This window comes from Oncorhynchus mykiss, chromosome 1 (genome assembly GCF_013265735.2).
Source record: "Oncorhynchus mykiss isolate Arlee chromosome 1, USDA_OmykA_1.1, whole genome shotgun sequence".
Taxonomy (NCBI): Eukaryota; Metazoa; Chordata; class Actinopteri; order Salmoniformes; family Salmonidae; genus Oncorhynchus; species Oncorhynchus mykiss.
In genome coordinates this window covers 31,395,828-31,416,878 of record NC_048565.1, presented here as the reverse complement: position 1 = coordinate 31,416,878, position 21,051 = coordinate 31,395,828, and the positions used below count along the sequence as shown (strand labels likewise).

Below are 21,051 nucleotides of genomic sequence, written 5' to 3'. Positions count from 1 at the left end.
ATGTGGAAAAAGTCAAGGGGTCTGAATACTTTTTGAATGCACCGAATGCCCTCTTCAGTCAAGCTTTGCTATATTACATATGTGTACAAATGTGACTGGGTCCTTTTTCTGAATGTAAACGCCAGGATGGGAATAACAGGAACTTGTGAAACATTGACTGAATACAGGACCTGATACTTGCTCCTCCTATGGATAGGTAATGTATTTATGTGTTCAAGGGTCAGTGTGACCCTACTCAGATGAAATGTTTGGTTATTCTGCACATAAATGTTTGGATTTGAATGTTTTGTTTTCTCAAATCTATACAAAAGGTATTGGAAATGAACGTCTTTTCATTCTTGGCAAGTTGCTGCCTTCTGCTGGTTGGAGATGTGTATGACAGGCAGGGTCAGTATGTAGGAGGTGTGTGAACATACTGCCTGCTCCTGGCAGATCTGGGTAAGTCTCTCCAGCTGCTCCTCCCTGACAGCCTTGGCCTTCTCATACTGCTGGATCTCCATCTCCATCTCCACCTTCACCTGCAGCACGTAGGCTGGGACAGAACACAGGACAGACTGCAATGTAGGGGTAAAAGCATTCACACTGATACAACTTTATTTTATATATCTGTAGTAGGCCCCATTTGATTTGATTTGAACAGGCTTTGAGGTAGCCTACGTTTGCTCCATTTGGTGGGTGTGGCAGAGTGTGGCTTGAAGCAATAACTGACGTATTTGAAGGGCAGCGGTGCAATTTGAACCCACAACCCAACCCCTCCCTGTTTTTTCAACTGGTCGTTCAGAAAGGCACAATTTCCGTTTAATTGAACGTTGCATTACACTTTATCGTACTGAACGCAGCCCTGGTGACTTTTCTACTGCAAAATAATTAAAATAAAATTATGGGGACACCCTTAAAATATACCCCCCTCCCCCCCAAAATATTTTGCCTAACAACATATTGGTCCATATTATCAGGATGGTGTGTTATTTAACAATAAGCAATATCACCTGTAGCCCAACTGATGCAGCATAGTGGTTATAAATACATAGGTTGAAGCATGGGGTTAACCAAATGTATTTGTGCTAATCATTAGCTGAAGACAGAACCACCACAAGAGGGCGTAATATCCTTGTAAAATAATCAATTTAGAGTCAGTACAACGTGTGTATCTGTAGCAGATTATGTATGTATTTGTCATTGTGTTGTAAAGCAAGTATTGATTGCAGTTTGTAATAAGCATGGCAAAAAATGCTCTGTAAAGCTCAGTAAAAAGCAGATTGGGATGATGATGTCATCCATAGGGGTGGAGCTGCAGAAATATTATTGCTGCATCTCTGCAACCTGACAGTAAAGGACATGATACAGAGGAAACTGCACCCAATGCCTCCTCCACCCCCTGTGGTCCTCCCAACCTCACCGTCGATTATCCTCTTGATCCTCCAGATGCGCAGGGTGATGATGAGGCCAATGGCGTCCCAGGGGCTGCTGGGGCCGTTGGCCACCGTTGAGGCCACCATGGGGGCCAGCGACAGCACTATGACTGCACCATCGAACACCTACACACACACACAAGCATGCACACACACAGACAGGAACACACCACACACACAAACAAATAATATTAGTGTCACGTTCTGACCCTAGTTCTTGTGTTATTTCTTTGTTTTAGTTGGTCAGGACGTGAGTTGGGTGGCTATTCTATGGCCTGATATGGTTCTCAATCAGAGGCAGGTGTTAGTCATTGTCTCTGATTGGGAACCATATTTAGGTAGCCTGTTTTCTGTTGGGGTTTGTGGGTGGTTGTTTTCAGTCTTTGTGTGACTGCACTAGATGGAACTGTTTCGGTTGTCACTTTGTTGTTTTGTGTTTTTGAAGTGTTCAGTTTTCCATTAAAAAGATGAACACTAACCACGCTGCGCTTTGGTCCTCTCTATCTCCAGACGACAACCATTACAGAACAACCCCCCAAAAAAGGACCAAGCAGTGTGGTAACAGGCAGCAGCAGCAGGAGCAGCGCGGTAACAGGCAGCGGCAGCAGGAGCAGCGCAAGAAGGAGGAATGGACATGGGAGGACTAGTTGGACGGCAAAGGACCCTGGGCAGAGCCAGGGGAATATCGCCGCCCCAAAGCAGAGCTGGAGGCAGCAAAAGCAGAGGCGCGGCATTATGAGGAGCTAGCATGGCAGAGCGGCTGGAAGCCCGAGAGGCAGCCCCAAAAATGTATTGGGGGGGGGGCACACAGGGAGTGTGGCGAAGCCAGGTAGGAGACCTGTGCCAACTTCCCGTGCTTACCGTAAGGAGCCGAGGATGAAATCAGAGCAGTCGGCGAAGTTGAGGTGTGAGTCTGAGAATGTTGAGGAGTTATTGGACAAATTGGAGGAGAGTGAATGGAGGGGAGATTATGAGACATTCGAGGAGTTGTTGACAAAATTGGAGGAGAGTGAAGAGAGAGAGCTGTTGGTTTGGCGTAGTATGCACAGCATTCAGGAGCGTTTTAGCTGTCTGATGCCACGTGTCAGTTCCTAATACTCATCCTGAGACGTGTTAATGTTCCGAAACAATTGATGCCGGCTATACACACCAGGTCTCCAGAGTACCCTCACAACCCGGGGTGTTCTGTTCCTGCACCCCGCACTCGCCCAGAGGTGCGTGTTCCCAGTCCGGTACCACCAGTTCCGGCACCACGCACCAGGCCTACTGTGCGCCTCCAGAGTCCAGTATGCCCTGTTCCTGCTCCCAGCACTCACCCTGAGGTGCGTATTCCCAGCCCGGTACCACCAGTTCCGGCATCATGCACCAGGCCGCTAGTGCGCCTTCAGAGCCCAGTACTCCCTGTTCCTGCTCCTCGCACTCGCCTTGAGGCCTACAGTGCGCCTCGTCTGTCCAGAGCCGCCAGAGTCTCCCATCTGTCCAGAGCCCGCCAGAGTCTCCCGTCTGTCCTGAGCCGCCAGAGTCTCCCGTCTGTCCTGAGCCGCCAGAGTCTCCCGTCTGTCGTGAGCCGCCAGAGCCGCCAGTCTGTCCTGAGCCGCCAGAACCGCCAGTCTGTCCTGAGCCGCCAGAGCTGCCAGTCTGTCCTGAGCAGCCAGAGCCGCCAGTCTGTCCTGAGCAGCCAGAGCCGCCAGTCTGTCCTGAGCAGCCAGAGCCGCCAGTCTGTCCTGAGCAGCCAGAGCCGCCAGTCTGTCCTGAGCCGCCAGAGCCGCCAGCCAGCCAGGAGCTGCCAGAGCCGCCAGCCAGCCAGGAGCTGCCAGAGCCGCCAGCCAGCCAGGAGCTGCCAGAGCCGCCAGCCAGCCAGGAGCTGCCAGAGCCGTCAGCCAGCCAGGAGCTGCCAGAGCCGTCAGCCAGCCAGGAGCTGCCAGAGCCGTCAGCCAGCCAGGAGCTGCCAGAGCCGCCAGTCAGCCGGAGCTACCCCTCAGTCCTGAGCTACCTCTCAGTCCTAAGCTACCCCTCAGTCCTGAGCTACCTCTCAGTCCTGAGCTACCTCTCAGTCCTGAGCTACCTCTCAGTCCTGAGCTACCCCTCAGTCCTGAGCTACCCCTCAGTCCTGAGCTACCCCTCAGTCCTGAGCTACCCCTCAGTCCTGAGCTACCCCTCAGTCCTGAGCTACCCCTCAGTCCTGAGCTGCCCCTCAGTCCGGAGGAGTTTGTTCAGTCCAGAGGCGTCCTTCAGTCCAGAAGCATCCTTCACTCCAGAGGTGTCCCTCAGTCCTGTGGGCCCATTTATTAGGGTTCCCAGGCCATAGTCGGTGGCGAGGGTCGCCGTTCCTAGGAGGCCACAGAAGCAGACTAAGACTATGGTGGAGTGGGGTCCACGTCCAGCGCCAGAGCCGCCACCGCGGACAGATGCCCACCCAGACCCTCCCCTATAGGTTCAGGTTTTGCGGCCGGAGTCCGCACCTTGGGGTTTTACTGTCACGTTCTGACCCTAGTTCTTGTGTTATTTCTTTGTTTTAGTTGGTCAGGACGTGAGTTGGATGGGTATTCTATGTTTTGTGTTTCTGGGTTGGGTTTCTTGTTTGGCCTGATATGGTTCTCAATCAGAGGCAGGTGTTAGTCATTGTCTCTGATTGGGAACCATATTTAGGTAGCGGGTGGGGTTTGTGGGTGGTTGTTTTCAGTCTTTGTGTGTCTGCACCAGATAGAACTGTTTCGGTTGTCACTTTTGCTGTTTTGTATTTGAAGTGTTCAGTTTTTGATTATTATGAAATTAAGATGAACACTAACCACGCTGCGCTTTGGTCCTCTCCTTCTTCCACCCAAGACAGCCGTTACAATTAGCAAGCAGACAATGGAGACATCCTTTTTTTGAAAAATATGTGAATGAAAAAACATGAACATCTCCCAGTGTCAGTGAGTGTTCCATACAGTTTGTTCCTCCAGGTCTGTGGGTGGTTTCCAGGCTGAGGTCTGACATTGGGAGAATGACATTGCAGTGGAAGTGGTGGGGTGTTCAGAGCCCCACCTCAGGACTAATGGCCCTCCAGGGAGCTTACCTCCACTTTGTTCTCAATGTAATCCCAGATCCCCAGCACCACAATCCTGAACACCGTCTGAGAGAGGGAGGGAAAGAAAGAGGGGGAGGGAGAGATAGGGAAAAAAGGGAGATGGAGAGAACCATAGCGATATAATTCATTTAATCCTTTAGATGTAAACATCCCCCTAAAAACATTAATGTCTCAGAAAAAGTGAAATGAGGTTGTGATTCAGTTTTCTTTCATCTATCCACAGGTAATTCATCAATGACATTATATTAATTCAGTTCACTACCACAGCGGTCGGATTTCATCCAAACAATTAGAGATGCACACAGCACCCTGCACTAGCTAGAGCTGACTCAGCAGGGGCTGCAGAAAGCTACTGCACTACTCTCCTTTCTTTTCCTCGATTTTTCCATGTTTCTCTTCTTTTTCTCTTCGTTTCACAGATTCAGGGTTTCCCCTGAGATGAAGCTGCCCTGCCACATCCAATAGTTACATGAATCACTAAAGGTTAGCTTTCATTGATAACTGAAACACATCTCTCGACCAAATGGAGCAGCAGACTGATGAACAGGGAATAACTAAGATAAGTGCTGCTATGTCTGAGGAAACGGTAATCAATACGATTTACCTGAGTCTCTAATGTTAGTTCAAATCTACGGTGCAGCGGAAAAGCTCTATCTGCACTTGACATGAAGTGTTTGTGTTGAGGATTGACACAATATATCAAGAGGAACCAACACTCATAGCAAGATGTGAAGGGCAAATTGTATTGGAATGAGTGAAAGAGAGGAGGCTGTAATGCAGTGAACAAACATGAGGAGCAAAAGAAATAGCTACCGTTCTTACATTTGACAGATTTTTCTCCTGTCCATTGGCAAAATGTGTAGAATTACTGGAAGTTAGCTGTTTTTCCCTTAGTTTTTTTAATGAATAAATTACTTGCTTAGACCTTGCTGGATCTCACGAAACCCTAATAAGTCGATAATGTGTTGATGGGGGAAAGGGCAGGCTTTAATAGGGTGTTGTAATCAGGATACACCACTGCACCTCTCTAGCTCACCTTTGTCTCATACTGCACACTATAGCATTAAATCAACCCTTGGCTGCATCAGCTGTAAGTGAGCCTGCTGCCACAGTGGGGGAGAGAGAAGGGAGAGGGGCTCACCTCAGTGAAGAACACAGACAGAATGACCAGGCTGATCCAGTGGGGGAGAGAGAAGGGAGTGGGGCTCACCTCAGTGAAGAACACAGACAGAATGACCAGGCTGATCCAGTGGGGGAGAGAGAAGGGAGAGGGGCTCACCTCAGTGAAGAACACAGACAGAATGACCAGGCTGATCCAGTGGGGGAGAGAGAAGGGAGAGGGGCTCACCTCAGTGAAGAACACAGACAGAATGACCAGGCTGCCACAGTGGGGGAGAGAGAAGGGAGAGGGGCTCACCTCAGTGAAGAACACAGACAGAATGACCAGGCTGATCCAGTGGGGGAGAGAGAAGGGAGAGGGTCTCACCTCAGCGAAGAACACAGACAGAATGACCAGGCTGATCCAGTGGGGGAGAGAGAAGGGAGAGGGGCTCACCTCAGTGAAGAACACAGACAGAATGACCAGGCTGATCCAGTGGGGGAGAGAGAAGGGAGAGGGGCTCACCTCAGTGAAGAACACAGACAGAATGACCAGGCTGATGCAGTGGGGGAGGGAGAAGGGAGAGGGGTTCACTTCAGTGAAGAACACAGACAGAATGACCAGGCTGATCCAGTGGGGGAGAGAGAAGGGAGAGGGGCTCACCTCAGTGAAGAACACAGACAGAATGACCAGGCTGATCCAGTGGATAATGCTGGCAAACAGCAACGCGTTGTTAACTATGAAGACAGCACAGAATAGACAACATTTAGAGATTCATTTAGAGGTTCAGATACTTTGTTAAATACTGGAGACGGACACACAATCACAGACATACAGGGAAGGACACATACATTCACACGCACGCGCATATGCACAGGTTTGTCTGAATGCCTGTCTATTCATCCGCCTAATTGTGGCCAGCATCATACTGCATTTGGCTGTCAACTACAGCATTCCTGTTCCTCTTCACACGCCACCTCCCTTCCCATCTGTCTTTGTTTGCTGTGTTCACTGATCTGTCCATCAGTCCATTCATCTTCCTCCATCCCTCCCTCTCTCCGTACATTCACCCAGCAGACAGACAACCTTAATCACCCAATTCATTTATCCTTCCCTCCCAACTGTCCCGTCTCTTAAATCTGCCTCCAGGGACTTGTAAAGACTTGAATGCATTAAAATACATCCACATTGACATGATGGAGGCCCTACAGTATCATCCTTTATAGAGCTTGTGACACCATAGAGGTGATGACTCCTGACCTTATCCCCATGATAGATGAGGACACCTCCCTCCCCAGAGCCAGAGGATGCAGATGAGGTCATCTCCATGTGAGATGGGTCACAGTGGCATTAGACCACCTGACACTGTGCTTACTAATGAGGCTGATATCATAGAGAGGAGAGATCACAGCCCCAGGTCCTGGACCTGTCACTGCATTATACTGTTTTTATAGACAGGAGAGATCACAGCCCCAGGTCCTGGACCTGTCACTGCCACTGCATTATCAAACAGTATATTATCTACATCCATAACAGCAGATGTGCATTATTGTACAGTATATTCCAACATACTATACCACAGCTGTTTTGTATGTCTTAACTTCAATAGGAGTCAAATCACATTTAGTGTATCTTCCATCACAATCTTTGTGACAGTTTAAGTTGCAGAAGTCTATCACAAGTTAGCCCTTTTAAATGGTCATTGCATGAAAACAAGTCCAGAAGATCCATGTTCCAGAGTCACTCACACTGCAGGAGCTTGGTGTCGATGAGCAGCTCCAGACACAGCAGCACCACCACCAGGATGACACAGGCCACCACGAAACAGTTAAAGCCAGCGCTCAGCAGACACACCTGCCACGGGGCTGCCCTCCGCCCACAGCACGGCTTCAGCCAGTTAGACCTGACATCAGAGAGACAGAGAGGAGGGGGTGGAATGCAGAGACAAAAGATAATGTCATTAAATGCAAATCAGAGAAGGACATGTATTCAAATGTATTAGTTCTCTTTCAAACCTCTATGTCAGGGGCCGCCAACAGGCGGCCCGTGGGCCAAAACCGGCTTGCAAGTGATTTTCTTTGCTCCCTCAAAGTTTTTCGTAAAAAAAATGACTTATTAGGTTAAAAAAAAATGTTAAAATTGTCAGGAATTCAAGCAAAAAATGTGTTTAATTTAGGAAGTCTGTTCCCAAGTGTTCCCACTCATTAAAAAAAGACATCTGTGATCATGCCTCAATGTAATCAAGATATTAAATTATTGCTAGTTCCAAATGCAATCTCTTAATGGGCTTTGTTGTAGTCAATTTGCAGTGTTCAAATTATAATTATGTTCTGCCCTTCTGACCATCTGCTTCGACATGATTTAAATATTGAAAAATATCTGTCTACAGACAGAAACAACGTAACACAATATGAAGTCATATGGGGCAGAGACTTACAAGCATTACAAACAACACTGGGTGTGGATACGGTGGGAACATGTGGGTCTGAGCACCTGTGATTTCATTAATATACGTGGAAATGTATGTAAATGTTAAGTGGACTATTATTTTTGTCTATGTATGTTTTTTTTTTTAAACAAACATTAACAAAAAAAGAATCGGCCAGAGGCTGAATCTAGTTGCCTACCTCTGCTCTATGACAGACAGTACAGTACAGTGGAGTCGTTGAGAAGTGCTTTATACTTGGTGTTATACTCTGAGACACCATAGGACACAGTTCCAATCAGGCACAAATACCACAATATTACACATCCACACACACCTACTACTGATTTGTGACAATGTTTGCCTGAGCATTTGTTGAATTGACCAACTAAAGTTTAATCTAAACTCAAATAACAATGTGAAGAATTAGTGCTCTAGAATCACACAGCGCTTGTGTTTGCCTTTTGGCACCACTCACCACATGGCCATATTTACTCAGCTTCACAAACAAGATGTATTTGGCAGTTTAGAGAGCTGAGCAGTATGTTGAAGCCATAGAACTCAAACTTTTTATGATCTCTTTAATTAGAGATATAAGGATATTTCCAAACCAGATCTCTGTGCTCAGTGTGCCTCGTGTTGTGTTCCAGCCACCTTCATGCTGGCTGTGTGACCTCATCTTGTGGCTCTCAGAGGGCTTCAGTGGGGCTGTATCCACACCATCTGGAGGCCACAGACCTCCTCCTCATCTCTCCCCATTCACAGCCAAAAATATGATTGCCTCCAGGATGATGATGGCTTCATCTGATTTCAATGACAATATTCATACACTACTGGGTTTTTCTTTTTCCCTCTCTTCTGACAGGGATGCAGTAGGTGGTAACAGGGTGTGGGTCGGATCCGTAATATCACCTTTACATCTCATGACCCTTATGTCAGTGATTCATGCACACTGCCATCCATTCCCCAGTGATCTGACAGTAGGTTCCAGTGATCCCCCTCCCTCTAAAATCTAAACGGCCATGCATTTCCATCAGTGTGCAGATAAGAGTGGCATTTCCCTGGTGAGTTAGGCCTTTGTCTGGATACATTGTGTCTACCTTAAATCCATCCTCTCCTCTGGGTCCCTCCTACCAGACGCTAGGCCGGAGACAGGCTCCCAGAGATTTATGGTCAATAAATAATGGCAGATCTGTGCGAGGCAGACAGGGATTTCCCTCCCTGTCACTACTCTGTGTTTTACACATACAAAACTACTCTGATATTTCTAGTGAGAGAGCTTCTTAGGGGCAGACAGTGAAAGATGCATGTCCTCTGAAAAACAGCACTTTGTCATTGTCACCTGTCCCCGAGTGAAGAAATCCCATTGCCAATGTCCGTCTTTTAGCACAAGAGAAGAAGAAAGATTCTACTTCCAGGCTTCAGGACAGAACAGACAAACAGACAGAGAGGCAGTTATTTTTGAAGGCACTGGGGCTGTGCAGAGAGGGGTAGAGAGAGAAAAGAGAGAGGGGGGAAGGGGAGCCAGAGCAAGAGAGTGAGAGAGGCCCAGTGAGATGAGCCAGTTTGCGGCTACAGCTGGACCTCCGGTGGAGGACTGGATATCCTGTCCACCTGGTGCCAAGATCAGCAGAGGGGCTGGGGGCTGGAGCAGGGCCATGCTGTGTCAATGAGCACTCCCAGGGGCTAACTGGCACACGCTGCTACCCACTGCACCACTGCCTGTCACTCTGATCCAAGCCATGCCAACAGATTAGGAGCTCAACACTGGAGGTAACAGGGAATTAGAGGAGGCTTCTATGTGATAGCAGAAAATACATTCATTGGCCAGTAGGGACAGTATCCCACGTTACATGTGTGACTCAATGCTGCAAGACTGTTTTGAGAATACTGATTGAAATATGTTTCAATCAGGACCCATCCATCAAATATTGAGGAATATACATTGTCAGTCACAGGTATCAGTAGGAAATGTGTTGATGATGTTGTACCCACAATAACAATACGGACATTCTGTAACCCAACCAAAAACCCTAGATGAACGGAGAACACCTATGTGAGAATGTTGTTCATTGACTACAGTTCAGCATTTAACACTATTGTTCCCATCAAGCCTGACAACAAGCTCAGAGCCCTGGGTCTGGACACCAATTTCTGCAACTGGATTCTGGACTTCCTGATGGGCAGACCACAGGCTTTGAGGATTGGCAACAACAACTCCTCCACACTGACTCTTAACACAGGGGACCCTCAGGGGTGTATCCTCAGCCCTCTGCTGAACTCCCTGTTCACCTACGACTGTGTTCCTTTGCACGACCCTCCATCAACTCCATCATCAAGTTTGCTGACAACATAATGGTTGTAGGACTGATAACCAACAAGGACAAGTCAGCCTATAGGGAGGAGGTAAGTGAACTGGCAATGTAGTGCCAGGACAACAACCTCTTCCTCAACATCAGCAAAATAAAGGAGTTGATTGTTGACTTCTGGAAGTAGAGGAGGGAACACACCCCGATCCACATCAACTGGACTGCAGTAGAGAGAGTCACATCACCGAGGACTTCTCATGGACCAACAACACCACCACTCTCGTCAAGAGGGTGCAACATCGTCTCTACTTCCTAAGGCAGCTAAAGAAATTTGGCATGCTACCCCGGGTCCTCTCCAAATACTACCGCTGCACCATCGAAAGCGTCCTGACCGGGTTGCATCACGGTCTGGTATGGGAATTTCCTGGCCCAGGTGAAGATGGCCCAGTACATCACTGGGACTGTGCTCCCACTCATCCAGGACATCTATTCAAAACATTGCCTGAGGAAGGCCCGAAGCATCATCAAGGACCCCACCCATGAGCTGTTCATTCCCTTTACCGTCGAGCAGACGGTATCGCAGCATGAGGTCTGATACCAACAGGCTCAAAAACAGTTTTTATTTACCAGCCATCAGACTGCTGAACGCTTGAACTGGACTGACCACCTGCACTGCCTGTCCGCACCTTAACACACATGCACTCACTCAAGCGCACACACACACGGTAAACATGCTACACACACATTACAACTGCTGCAACCAGACTTGTATTATTATTGCTAAATACTGCACAATTTAAACACATGCCCCCAATCCGCCCTCCCCGAAAACATGTGTAACTATTGGACTATAAATTGTGCCTCCCTGTTTTATACTTATGCTATAAAACATATTATATTCTACTGAACCATTTACTTTATGTTCGTATTCGTATCTTGTATTATTTCTTATTGTGGTTGCATTGTAGAGAAGAAACCTGCAAGTAAGAATTTAGTTGGACGGGCTATACCATCCTGTACATACGACTAATAACATTTGAAACTTGTTCAGTGGTAAATAGCCAAACAAACAATATGTTTACATGTGTAACACATATCTACTCCATTTATCAACCTGGACTCAAGGGTAGACGTAACATAGTAAATGTATATCGGGGACATTCCAATTAGTATGAGATGTTACGTTTCGTATGGTATGTATTAATTTGTGGATGTCTATCATTCATTACGTATGATATATTATGAATTGAAATCCGTACAATATGTTACGTACACCAATTCATTGTGGCTAACGTTAGCTACATGGCTAGGTGGCTATTGCTAGGTGGCTAATATTAGCTACACTAGTGGTTAGGGGTTAGGGTTAAGGTTAGGGTTAGGAGTTAGGGTTAGGGGAAGGGTTAGCTAACATGTTAAGTAGCTAAAAAGTAGCAAGCAATTGCTAAAATACTAAAGTTGTCCGTGATGAGATTAGAGCACGCAGCCTTTGGGTTGCTAGATGTTCACGTTAATACATCCATCCATCCACCCCGACCAAACACCCAACTTTCGTTTTTGCCTTAAGTAACCTTCAGTCTTATATAACCATACCAAACGTAACATATCATACTAATTTGAGTGTCCCGGATTGATGTTGACTATGTTACGTCTACTGAGACCAGGCGTCATTTATTGTCTGCCACAGCTATTTGAAAGGGTAGCACACTAACACAGCACTTTTTTTCTAGGAAACACTGGTGTTAGGTTCTGGATTAAAAAGGCTAATTTAATGTGTATGGTTTCATAATTAATTTAAAGTGATCCTTCCAGCAAGGAGGAAAGGTATTAATGTAATAAAATGGTAAAGAGAAACCCTGTCTGGAAGCATTGCAATTGGCCATGATGGATTACTCGAAGCTCAGAAACTTAATTTTGGGGAAATCGTTTTAAACCTGGAGTACTGAAGACTTTTAAGTATTTATGAGCAAGTGAAGTAGTATCAGTGGTAAAACACTGTGAGTGAGAGAGGGAAATTCCCTCAGTCTTAGCCAGTCATAGCCCATACATAGAACAGGCAACACTTCAAGATCTACACGCACACACACACTAGCAACAGTCATTGAAATTGTTAAAAGGTTTTCCCAAAAATCAAATAAATGCAACGGACAATGGATAAAGATACTACAAACTTTTAGATTTGTTTTAATCCGTCTGATATTAATTCAGTAAATGCACTCATATATACATTTTATCATTGTAGCATGTATTTGTAAAGTATTTTGTGTTCAAATAAAGACAATTATATGTGCCTAATTTACATAACTACACCAGGGTGTATTTGCATATATGAATGAATTAACATAAAGGTGTGGAACAGGGATGCAACCACCAAACACTTGCTCTGTCTACCCTATCTGCACTCACCTGCACTGTCCAGACTGCCTCATAAATTACTGTTGTTGTCACGTTATCTTGCATAATTCAACAAGTGTGTAAATAGCATGATACCCTCGGATTAAAATTCAACGCGCTTGGCTCTAGATTACAACTAGCTAAACATACTTTAAATTGTTTGAAAATCAGACATAATATCACTAATCTGAGTGTTCATTTTAACTTTCATGTCAGCAGAGTTGGGTACAGGAGATTACTTTCTAAATGTAATCTGTTACAGTTACTAGTTATCTGTCCAAAATTGTAATCAGTAATGTAACTTTAGGATTACCCAAACTCAGTAACGTAATCTGATTACATTCAGTTACTTTTTAGATTACTTTTGCCTTAAGAGGCATTTGAAGAAGACAAACATGTATATTACCAATTGAATGACATCTATTGCAGGATAAATCAATGTTAAAGTTTACATAGCTGGCCATATATGGATGTAAAAAATATATTATTGGGTTGGTTATGTTGGCTTCTTCTAACCCATCGCTTTCTACTAAATATAATAATACGATTAAATTATATCTTTACGTTAAAAAACTAAAAAGTCTATCAGGATTCCAGTCATTCCAATAAATGTTATACCCCTTGATCTTCAAGAATAGAACTTGGAAATATGGAAGTATTGATTAGCCACATTGCTTTACCTGAGCATAACTCTGTGGTTTATGATGTTGTTGTCATGGAGGACTGATTAGGCTCATTGATTCGAGTTCAAAAATAAATGTTGCGCTCATGGAATGACATGCTTTGAGTACTACTGAAAAGTGCTATTTACATGTGAAAAATGAATGTCATATGCTGCACTTGCTATAGGCCAATTGTTTACCTCTTTGTTGGTGACACTTTGATATCTTGATAATATGCAGCTGTTTAAGGGGCAAATCCACAGATGAAAAAATAACAAAATGGGCGCTCCGCGTCTGTTTTGTTAAAAAGCTGAGTGATGGGCCTGGAAAAATGATTAATAGACAAAGCTATGGATGCAAGGACTGACCATCCATGATATCAAAAATATTGTTTTAACCATGTTATGAGGCTATACAGTGTTTGTTAAGATTTACAATGTTTACAAACTTTGTAGAAAAACAAGTTAATATTTTGGGTTCTCATGGAGTGTGACAGTTGAACTAAACTCATGAGGCATTTATAAGTTTTATTCTTCAAGAATCAATGGATATGAGAGCAGCAGTGTGATTCACATCAATGCGCAATGTAGATATCAATAATGAGTGATATCCGTATGGCCGTTGCCCAAACCCCTGCTGCCATCCTTATCTCCAAGCGTTTATTCAAATTGGATAATCTTTGATGCCGACAGCAGCCGCACCATTGGAAGACAGCTTGGACTGTAGCCTACAAAAGCCTATTCCTGCTCTTTTCCCGCAATATATCAAGCACATTTGGTGTGTCATCATAGTGGTCTCTGACTTGTGGTCAGACTCGCTCAGGTGGAACGTACATTTACGCCTTTTTTCAATGCTGATTTGAAAGTCATTGAGAAAACAGAGAAGTGGCAAAGATTTTTTTTCACAAACATCCTTTCTGAATTTAAAAGTAATCCTCGAAGTAATCATCTAGATTTTCAAAAGTATCTGTAATCTGATTTCAATATTTTAGCTGGTAACGTAATGGATAAACAGTTACAGTTTTTTTGTAATCCCTTACAAATCCTTTACTCCCCAACCCTGCATTTCAGCGCATCTAATTTGTAAACATTTTTTTATTAATGATTTACTATTCAGAAATCGCTAAGCCATTTCCTGGTTGCAAAAATTCTAACAGTTCTCATAATTTCAGTTAATGTGGCAAAACAAACAAGTATAGTGTAGTGAATCATTGCACCATCTAAACCGCTGTGAAATATATTTTCCATAAAATATAGTATTTTCAGTTGTTTGAAGCTGGTGTACATAACCCAAAGTAAAAGATGCAAAAACTAAACTTAAGAACGGGGAGCATAGAAATAGCAGCCATAGAACATATCTACTGCTTCTTAAATTTGCTTTCAATGAGAATGACAGATCTTTAAAATTTGGTCAGGTCTCCCAAAAAGTTACATATTGCAGCTTTAAATAACTTTTTGTTCAATTTCACAAAAAAATGAATACATCAAAATAAAGTTATATTTCTTCTCTTTCTTGTCTTTTAATAGTGCACAAAATCCCAGACGATGCTTTAGCGTTCTTATAGATTCAAATGATAGACTATGTAATCCATTGAGCCCATTTCAGCCATTACAGGGGAGTGTTTGACAGGTCATTAGAAACAACAAGGCACAACAAGGCACAAGCAAGACTATGAAAGAATCGCAGGAGTAAAATGAAAGCAATCAATCCAGCAAGATTTAAGTGACAAGTTTTTGCAAGTTTTTGCTAAATGGTTAAAAAATACATCCTTGGGTGGGCGGGGCATGCACATTGTCACACACACACACGCACAAACACACACTGTTCCGGACCACTGTGAGATCACGCTCTCCGTAGCCGTTGTGAGTAAAACCTTTAAATAGGTTAACATTCAAAAGGCTGCAGAGCCAGACGGATTACCAGGACGCATACTCAGAGAATGTGCTGACCAGCTGGCAAGTGTCTTCACTGACATTCTCAACCTCTCCCTGACCCAGTCAGTAATACCTACATGTTTCAAGCAGACCACCAGAGCACCCAAGAACGCCAGGTAACCTGTCTAAAGGACTATCGCCCCGTAGCCATGAAATGCTTTGAAAGGCTGGTCATGGCTCACATCAACACCATCATCCCAGACACCCTGGACCCACTCCAATTTGCATTCCGCTTCAACAGATGCACAGATGATGCAATCTCTACTGCACTCCACACTTCCTTTTCTCACCTGAACAAAAGGAACACCTATGTGAGAATGTTACAATGGACTAGAATAAGATGCAGATAGCCTTCACTTCACCAAAATTGAAGATGGGTCTGAGTAAATAACTGCTATAACCTACCGCCATCACCCGTTCTCTCTTCTTTCAAACTCCTATTGGCTGCTGTATTTAACATTCAGCAAACAAGAGCTTGCACCCCTCATTGCATAGTCTATTAGTATAAGAAATGGCCCAAAAAATCCATCAAGTTAGACTAGCTTTTCTTGGGACTCCAAGAGCTATGAAGTGTTTTTTAATGAGAGAGCGGAGTGCAGGTGTAACGTTCGTCATTGGGAGAAAGAGAGGAGGACCAATGCGTAGCGTGGTAAGTGTTCATAGCTTTTAATCACGTACTAGAACACTGAACAAAACAATAAATAACAAACGAACAATCCGGTAAGGTGAAAGACAAAAACACTAAACAGGAAATAAGCACCCACAACTCAAAAGTGAAACCAGGCTACCTAAGTATGGCTCTCAATCAGGGACAACGATTGACAGCTGCCTCTAATTGAGAACCATACCAGGCCAAACACAGAAATCCCAAATCATAGAAAAAAGAACATTGACAACCCACCCAACTCACGCCCTGACCATACTAAAACAAAGACATAACAAAAGAACTAAGGTCAGAACGTGATAGTACCCCCCCCCCCCCTCCCCCCAACGGTGCGGACTCCGGCCGCAAAACCTGAACCTATAGGGGAGGGTCTGGGTGGGTGTCTGTACGCGGTGGCGGCTCTGGCGCGGGACATGGACCCCACTCCACCATAGTCTTTCTCCGCCTCTTTAACCGCCACCATGGCCTCTTTAGAGCGGCGACCCTCGCCGCCGACCTCAGACTGGGGACCCTAGCCACGGGTCCCGAATAGACTAGGGAGATTCCGGCAGCACCGGACGGACGGGAGATTCCGTCAGCACTGGACAGGCGGGAGACTCTGGCAGCTCCGGAGTGAAGGGCGATTCCGGCAGTGCCGGAGTAACGGACTGACCGGCGGCTCTGTCAGCTCCTGGCTGACCGGCGGCTCTGGCAGCTCCTGACTGACCGGCGGCTCTGGCAGCTCAGGACAGACGGACGACTCTGGCAGCTCAGGACAGACGGACGACTCTGGCAGCTCAGGACAGACGGACGACTCTGGCAGCTCAGGACAGACAGGCGACTCTGGCAGCCCAGGACAGACGGGCGACTCTGGCAGCTCAGGACATACGGGCGACTCTGGCAGCTCAGGACAGACGGGCGACTCTGGCAGCTCAGGACAGACGGGCGACTCTGGCAGCTCAGGACAGACGGGCAACTCTGGCAGCTCAGGACAGACGGGCGACTCTGGCAGCTCAGGACAGACGGTCGACTCTGGCAGCTCAGGACAGTGCTGGCAAACTGGGGACACCATGCGTAGGGCTGGTGCCATGTACCCCGGCCCGAGGAGACGCACTGGAGACCAGATGCGCTGAGCCGGCACCTGGCTCGATGCCCACTCTAGCCTGGCCGATACGAGGCGCTGCTATGTACCGCACCGGGCTATGCCTGCGCACTGGGGACACCGTGCGCCTCACGGCATAACACGGTGCCTGCCCGGTCCGTCTCTCTCCACGGTAAGTACGGGGAGTTGGCTCAGGTCTCCTACCTGACTTATCCACACTCTCCGTGTGGCCCCCCCAAGAAATGTTTGGGGCTGCCTCTCGGGCTTCCAACCGTGCTGCCATGCTGCCTCCTCATACCACCGCCTCTCGGCTTTCGCTGCCTCCAGCTCAGCCTTGGGGCGGTGATACTCTCCAGCCTGTGCCCATGGTCCCTTGCCGTCCAGAATCTCCTCCCATGTCCAGGAGTCCTGAGATCGCTGCTGCTGCCCGTTACCACGCTGCTTGGTCCTTTGGTGGTGGGTGCTTCTGTAACGTTCGTCGTTGGGAGAAAGAGAGGAGGACCAATGCGCAGCGTGGTAAGTCCCGTAAGGTGAAAGACAAAAACACTAAACAGGAAATAAGCACCCACAACTCAAAAGTGAAACCAGGCTACCTAAGTATGGTTCTCAATCAGGGACAACGATTGACAGCTGCCTCTAATTGAGAACCATACCAGGCCAAACACAGAAAAGAACATAGACAACCCACCCAACTCATGCCCTGACCATACTAAAACAAAGACATAACAAAAGAACTAAGGTCAGAACGTGACAGCAGGTGCATATTTTATTTTATTTAACCTTTATTTAACTAGGCAAGTTAGTTACAATTCTTATTTACAATGATGGCCTACCAAAGGCAAAAGGCCTCCTGCGGGGATGGGGTCTAGGATGATTCCATGTGTTATTTCATAGTTTAGATGTCTTCACTATTATTCTACAATGTAGAAAATATTACATTTAAAGAAAAACCCTTCAATTAGTAGGTGTGTCTAAACTTTTGACTGATACTGTACGTTTTTTCAACAGCAGGTTATGGTCAATGATATCAAAGGCTCCACTGAAATCTAACAGAACAGCTCCCACAATCCTATTATTATTAGCCTTTCAACCAATCATCAGTCATTTCAATCTTCTTATTATTAGCATTTCAACCAATCATCAGTAATTTGTGTCAGTGCAGTATATGTTGAGTGCACTTCTCTATAAGCATGCTGAAAGTCTGTTGTTAATTTGTTTACAGAGAAATAGCACTGTATTTGGTCAAACACAATTTTTCCCAACAGTTTGCTAAGAGCTGGCAGCAAGCTGATAGGTATGCTGTTAGAACCAGTAAAGGCCACTTACCACTCTTGGATAACGGAATCACTATGGCTTCCCTCCAGGCCCGGAGACAAATACTTTCCTCTAGGCTCAGATTTAAGATATGACAGATAGGAGTGGCTATAGAGTCAGCTATCATCCTCAGTAGCTTTCCATCTAAGATGTCAATGCCAGGAGGTCTGTCATTATTGATCGATAACAATAATTTGTCCACCTCTCCCACACTAAATTTACAAAATTCCAACTTGCAATGCTTTTCTTTCATTATTAGTTTTTTTATGCATGAATATGATGGCTCACTGTTCGTTGTTGGCATTTCCTGCCTAAGTTTGTGCACTTTGCCAATGTAGTAATGACTAAAATAATTGGCAACATCAAATGGCTTTGTGATGAATAAGTCATCTGATTGGATGAAAGATGGAGTTGAATGAGTCATTCTGCACATCATTTCAGTTAAAGTACTCCACCGTTGATTTCCATCATTTTTTATATCGATGATCTTGGCTTCATAAAAAAGTTTATTTTACTTTTTGTTGAGTTTAGTCACATAATTTCTCTATGTGTAGTAAGTCAGCCAGTCTGATGTGCAGCCAGACTTATTAGCCACTCCTTTTGCCCCACCTCTTTCAACCACACAGTTTTTCAATTCCTCATCAATCCATGGAGCCTTAACAGTTCTAACAGTCAGTTTCCTAACAGGTGCATGTTTATCAGTAATTGGACGAATCAATTTCATCAAGTGCAGCGTCAGGATGCCCCTTATTAATCACATCAGAACAATACATATTTTTTAACAGCATCCACATAAGAGTCACAGCAAAATCTTTTGTATGATCTCTTATATACTATTTTAGGCCCAGCTTTCGGAACTTTGGCTTTCCTGGATATAGCCATACAGCTTTGGCTTAGGGGTAGAAGTTGTTCAGGGTCCTTTTGGTTCCCGACTTGATGCATCGGAACCTCTTGCCATACAGAGAACAGTCTATGACTTGGGTGGCTGGAGTCTATGACAATTTTTAGGGCCTTCCTCTGACACCGCCTGGTATAGAGATCCTGGATGGCAGGGAGCTCAACCCCAGTGATGTACTGGGTGGGCCGTATGCACTACCCTCTGTAGAGCCTTGTGGTCGAATTCCAAACAGTGGCCATACCAAGCGATGATACAGTCAAGATGTCAAGATGCTCTCAATGTTGCATCTGGATAACTTTTTTGAGGATCTGAGGGCCCATACCAAATCTTCGTTGGAATAGGCATTGTTGTGCCTTCTTCACGATAGTGTTGGTGTGTGTGGACCATGTTAATTCCATAGTGATGTGGACACCGAGGAACTTGAAGATCCCGACCCACTCCACTATAGCCCGTTGATGTGGATTGGGGGCGTGCTCGCATCTCCGTTTCCTGTAGTCCACAATCAGCTCTTTTGTCTTGCTAACGTTAAGGGAGAGGTTATTGTCCTGGCACCAGACTGCCAGGTCATTGACTTCCTCCCTATAGGCTGTCTCATCATCATCAGTGATCAGGCCGACCACTGTTGTGTCGTCAGCAAACTTTATAATGGTGTTGGAGTAGTGTGTGGCCAAGTAGTCGTTAGGGATAACGGAGTACAGGAGGGGAACACTAAGAACACACCCCTGATTGGCCCCTGTGTTGAGGGTCAACGTGGCGGATGTGGTGTTTCCTACCCTCACCACCTGTGGGTAGGGCTGGGCGGTATAACATATTTTACGATATAGCTGTATTGATGCACGACCGGTTTGTGTTTTTACTTTACCTTCTATAACAGTATTTGAATGTTTGGTTTGTTAAATGTGATACACCATGTGTAACGTCCATTTTTATAGTTTACTTCGCTTCCTGAACCATCTCTCTCCGATATCGCTCTCAATGCCGCTTTCTACACAGAACTAGCCCCGGTTCCTGTCACTCAAGGAGTGCATTTGTTGTTCCTCGAGCACGAGACACTTGCGTTCAGTCTCTGCATGGTCAATGCTGCACTTGCAATAATGTTGATGACAACCGATGCTGTTTTATCAAGATTATAGGAAACACTTGTCAACACTTCAGTTCCTACCCTGTAACAATAACTCCTCCCTGGCATTTTAAGTTGTTGTCATGTCAAACACTCTATTCAAAGTGCCCACTATTATATTCTAACTATAGAATTTGAATAATCATTATATTTCCATGATTCCAATATAAAGGATTCCAATATAAATATGAGGCCTAGATTGTTTGGCCCTATCATGCAGCCCTACGTGTGGAAATGATCTCAAATGAGTGCAGGAAATGCAGAGATGAATGTAAATGCTGAAAATAATTTTTTGTTGAAGTTGAACTGAACAGTATAAAACCATCAGAATGGAGAAAGACCCATTGAAATCACTTAGAATGTATGTGTTGCTACCCTTGGGTCACGCACTACTCATAAAGCATAATTTTAACTTTTATTATTAAAAAACACAAAATACTGTCAAACCGTAAAAAAAATGTAGAGACCGTGATATGATATTTTGGCCATATCGCCCAGCCCTACCTGGGGGCGGCCCGTCAGGAAGTCCTGGATACAGTTGCAGAGGGAGGTATTCAGTCCCAAGGTCTTGAGCTTAGTGATGACCTTGGAGGGCATTATGGTGTTAAATGCTGAGCTGTAGTTAACTATCAGCATTCTCACGTAAGTGCTCTTCTTGTACAGGTGCGAGAG

General features: G+C 45.3%; 1 protein-coding gene across 2 annotated transcripts in view; it reads right to left on the bottom strand.

Moving 5' to 3' along the window:
- The window catches only part of LOC110521024 (transmembrane protein 266), a 73,598-nt gene that overhangs the window by 9,587 nt on the left and 42,960 nt on the right, over positions 1 to 21,051 (bottom strand). For both annotated transcript variants that reach the window (XM_021598466.2, XM_036975547.1), the window contains 5 exons: positions 7,330 to 7,484; positions 6,245 to 6,318; positions 4,471 to 4,527; positions 1,400 to 1,538; positions 417 to 532 (listed from right to left, as the gene is read on the bottom strand). In XM_021598466.2, the coding sequence (XP_021454141.1) occupies positions 417 to 532; positions 1,400 to 1,538; positions 4,471 to 4,527; positions 6,245 to 6,318; positions 7,330 to 7,484 (541 nt within the window). The remainder of the gene's footprint in view (positions 1 to 416; positions 533 to 1,399; positions 1,539 to 4,470; positions 4,528 to 6,244; positions 6,319 to 7,329; positions 7,485 to 21,051) is intronic.